Raw genomic sequence first — 4,972 nt, 5'->3', positions numbered from 1 at the left:
GTTTATTTATATTGTTCTCTTTTTTTTTTTAATGAATGAGAATAAATACGGCCACTTAATATTTATTTTATTGATTACACCACAGATTTAAACTTGTTTTAGATGAGTAAACATGACATTTTGGTGCCAGAATAGCCTGTCGTTTGCTTATGAAGGCACCACTTAAATCATAGACTAGCTCGGTCGCAAGGGGTTAAGCGAATGTCTAGGCTTTGTGGGAGGAGCCGCGGCCCGCTATTGGATAATTATACGTGACGCAATCGATATGAGAAACCTAGGAACTAGTTAAGAAGGCAGTCGGTAACTTTGAAAAGAGGTTTGGTCAGAGTGCGGCAGCTGTGAGTTTATCAAGGGGGAAAAGTATCTTTGAACATGGTGCAGCAGACGGAGCACCGCGAGACGGAGAGCAGCATGTCGCGAGAGACCACAGACAGCGAGGAGAGCGAGCTGATGGCGTGCAGCCCTGTGCCACCCAAACCGGACTGGTGCAAGACAGCCACCGGCCACATTAAACGACCCATGAATGCCTTTATGGTGTGGTCAAAGATCGAGAGGAGAAAAATCATGGAACAGTCTCCGGACATGCACAATGCTGAGATCTCCAAAAGGCTAGGAAAGCGGTGGAAAATGCTGAAGGACAGTGAAAAGATTCCCTTTATCCGCGAAGCCGAGCGGCTCCGGCTCCAACACATGGCTGACTACCCCGACTACAAATACAGACCGAAGAAAAAACCAAAGCTCGACAGTTCTTCGAAACCAGCGGTGCATTCGCCGGAGAAGATCGGCAAAAGTGTCAAAGCTGCGGGGAAGAAGTGCGCAAAACTCAAGCCGAGCAAACCGGGGCACGTTACAGCGAGAGCTGCTTCACAAGACTGCAGATTCAACTATGTTTTCACAAACTTGAAAGTGACCAAGTCTATCAAAAGGGAACTTACTGACGACGAAGACGACGACGAGGACGATGACGACGACGAGGAGGATGAGTATGAGGATGAGGAGCACATCAGGCTGCACAACGTCCCCGCGAGCCCCACGCTGAGCTCCGCTGCGGAGTCCGAGGGCGCGAGCATGTACGAGGAGTCCAGGCACCCGAGCGCAACTCCCGGCAGCAGACTGTTTTACAACTTCAAGAACATTACCAAACAGAGCGCAGCTTACCCTGCCTCGGTGTCACCAGCATCATCTTTCAGGTCCGTTTCTTCTTCGTCCAGCAGCTCCAGCGAGGACTCCGACGACTTGCTGGTAGACTTCAGTTTGAACCTAGCGGGTGGCTCTCACACGACGGACTTGGGGAACACTTCAGGGAACCTTTGTCTCTCTCTGGTGGATAAAGATTTGGACTCTTTCAGCGAAGGCAGCCTTGGTTCTCACTTCGAGTTCCCGGACTATTGCACTCCCGAGCTCAGCGAGATGATCGCGGGAGACTGGCTGGAGGCGAACTTTTCAGACCTAGTCTTCACTTACTAACTGACAAACTCCAGAACCAAGGAGGCATCTCGCATCTTCAGGTTATTTTTTTGACTCTGCCTCTGTGGTTGTCCCGGTTTTGACGACGGAACCCGCGTTACGAGACTTGTAACGCAGGAAAGAAAAGTGACAACATGGTCAACATTGACAGGGCTGTGTGTGTATGGCAAGCGCTTTTAACATGTATTCCTTAAAACTACATAGCATCTATTTTAATCTGACTCGCTTATTTTTTTTTATCCTAGCAAGTAATCCATTGGTTTCTTTTTCAGTTCACTAGAACTTAACCAGCAATATTACTTATTCTGTTGACAAGTAACTATTCTGCTGTTACTGGTAAAAAAAAAAAAAAAAAGTTTTTTGTTTTTTTTTTGTTTTTGTTTTTTTGGTCATTGCCAGATGTGAATTATTCACTATATGTATTGTGACTGTTGCTGGTATATGTTCCAGTTTTACTAGTACCTAATTATCAGGCACTAGTGTGTATTCCAGTTGGTATAGGATAGTGACTAGTAGGAATAAGTAATAGTGTGTTATATAAATGATTGATTGCTAGTGAAATTGAGATACTGACAACTGTTGAATTGCTTACTAGTAACTAAAATAAGTGCTAGTCGTATGAAAATAGATACAATTTAGTTTAAAGCAATAAATGTTAAAGTATCTTGCCATAGTGTGTGGTTAATCTGTGGGGTAGCAGTGAAACTGCTTAAACTGTGGTGGAGAGCAAAATGTAAAATCTGAACTATGCATTCCCATCCCACCCATATCTCTACAGGGAGCTGGCAAACAGCCGTTGGACCGAATGGAGGCAATTCTGAAACTGTTCAGGATGGAACTTTTTCTGAGGTCTTATGTAATTTCTGTACACCACAAATGTTTTTTTGTTTTCTTGTAACGGTTCAGTTTCCCTCCAAGTACAGGAATATTTAAGCAGATAACCACTCTAGAACACACCGGTATGGCAGGAAGCATTTTGATACATGACCAACATACCTCATCTTTTTAAAAAAAAAAAGTAAAATATTTTCTGGCATATTTTTGTACAGTTAAAGGGAATGTTCTTACTGTGCTTTAAGTGAGGTTTCTTCAGGCACTTCAACCCGGTTTCATTTGTAAAAGCATGCAAGAATTAAACTGAGAATTCGACTTGCATTTAAATGCCTATTTTACTCAAGGCAAATGTACAGCTGTAGATCTGAAGCATTTCTATAGGGAAGTGTACAATGGAATTGGGGGAACACATGAGCCTCATTTCTGGTACTAGATTGAAGATTGTATATGTTCTGTAATATAGTAAAGCTAGGAGTTTATGTATATCTGTGTGAATGGGTCCCAAATAGCAGGTGTAAAACTGGATTTTGTTTTGCTTTTTTTTTTTTTTTTTTCATCATAATGGCACATTTGTTTTTCATTATTTTTGTGCAATATACTCTCAAAATGGACCATCTGCGTTTTTGTAGCAAAGGAAATGAGTTACATGTCGTCATGCTGAAGTCTGTATCTGACACAAATAAATCAGCTGGAACTGATAAGAAAATGTGTGTCTGGTTAATGGCATGTGTGCATGTGTGTCTGAGTGATCAAAGGAAGGATATTTGTGATCTTGCCATTGGGCTCCTTCAGAAGGGTTGGTGTTTCCAGATGCATGCAAAAATTTTCCCACCCCTTCTTTCAAACTGAGTAATGCCTTTATTTTCCTTCCTTCCTTTCTCCATTCAACTGGAAACTGCCCCTTTAAGAAATCAAATATCGCGCTGCCGGATGAAGCTCATTTTGATTGGTGTAACTATGACCCCCCTCCCCAAAGCGTCCTAAAGGGCCCTGCCCCTCTTTTTCCCTTCTGAATTGCATGCATTCAGCAAGCCTCTCACTCTCTAGACTGCACGGCCTGGTAAGAGAAATTCTGCTCTGAATATGCATTAAAAAGAACTTTGCAATCATTTGCACAAGCTGAATTAGAGATTGTGAACTTGGATAGATGCTCCAACACTGCATGTTATTAATGAATCTGGCTTTAGATGATGCAATCTTACCTCAGCCTTTATTTCAGTGAGTGGCAGAGGATCTACTAATAGGCTGTAGGAAGTGTCATGCTTCTGGCACTCAGTATCTATTTCTGCTTAAGTCATGAGTTGTGTCACCCAGCCCAAACTATAGCTATGTGGGTTGCAAGAGTAGTTTACAGTTAAGATGATAAAAAAAAGAGTATATATATATATATATATATATATATATATATATATATATATATATATATATATATATATATATTAGGGCTGTCAAATATGATTAAGCGCATCTAACATAAAAGTTTGTGTTTATATAATATATGTACACACGCACACTATATGTACATGTATATATATACACACATACAAATTATATAAACAAATTTTTACCTAAGATGTGATTAATTACAATTAATTGATTTGACAGGACTAATATATTGCTAATAAAAAAAAAAATTGTGTTGTTAAATTAGATATTGTGGCTTTATAAAATAATACAATAATCAAGGTCAAATGAAATTACAAGTATTTTTGACCAGTGAATGTCGGACATACGTGTCTTGTCCATCATTAGAACGGCTGCATCTGAGGCAGTAAGTGCATCGCATTTCACTTTCATCGACTTACAGGTTATAAACTTTACTGCAGTTATGTGGGTGCTCAGTTTTTTCTGTCATTTGTGACCCTGGACCACAAAACCAGTCTTATGTGTAATTTTTTTTTTTAAATTGAGATTTATACATCATCTGAAAGCTGAATACATAATCGTTCCATTGATGTATGGTTTGTTAGGACAATATTTGGCCGAGATACAACTATTTGAATATCTGTAATCTGAGGGTACAGAAAAATCGAAACTTTGAGAAAATCACCTTTAAAGTTGTCCATTTCTATTGGTGATAGTGCTGCATCCATTCACAAAAATAAATGTTTTATATATTTAAGGTGGGAAATTTACAAAATATCTTCATGGAACATGATCTTTACTTAATATCCTAATGATTTTTGGCATAAAAGAAAAATCTATAATTTTGACCCATACAATGTTTTGTTGGCTATTGCCACAAATATACCCGTGCAACTTAAGACCATCCAGGGTTTTGTGATCCAGGGTCACATTTGTCCAAAATCTCATGTTATAAAAGATGAAGTGATACCGCACAGGCTATTTAAGACAGTACTGGCTGTGACTCGACGAACCTCAGCAATTATCCCTGGCTTCTTCATGCTTACAATTAAATATAATGATTTATACTTAGATTACTATCTATGGAAAGGGATCTTAGAAGCAATTCTGAGTCTCAGTGCATTGAGGGGAGGGGGGAAAACTGGTCGGATAGCACTCTATAGCTCTTTTATTTGCCCCATACGTTAATCTGCAGGTGCAAAGTCATTCACGAGACAGCTGCCAAGATACATGGGTTTGATTATACATTCTTGTGTTCTGTTCAGGGGTGTGTGTGTCACCATTTCGACCTAAAAACACTTTTCTA

At 40.0% G+C, this 4,972-nt stretch overlaps 1 protein-coding gene across 1 annotated transcript; it reads left to right on the top strand.

Annotated features, from left to right (window-relative positions):
• Positions 1-297: 297 nt before the first annotated feature.
• On the top strand, positions 298-2,994 carry sox11b (SRY-box transcription factor 11b). The gene has a single exon (XM_081378550.1). The coding sequence runs from the start codon at positions 373-375 to the stop codon at positions 1,465-1,467; it is 1,095 nt and encodes a 364-aa protein (XP_081234676.1). The 5' UTR covers positions 298-372; the 3' UTR covers positions 1,468-2,994.
• The last annotated feature ends 1,978 nt before the right edge of the window (positions 2,995-4,972 follow it).

Source organism: Scardinius erythrophthalmus, assembly GCF_964197995.2.
Source record: "Scardinius erythrophthalmus genome assembly, chromosome: 11".
Taxonomy (NCBI): Eukaryota; Metazoa; Chordata; class Actinopteri; order Cypriniformes; family Leuciscidae; genus Scardinius; species Scardinius erythrophthalmus.
Note: the sequence above shows the minus strand (reverse complement) of the source record. Positions and strands in the feature narration are given on the sequence as shown.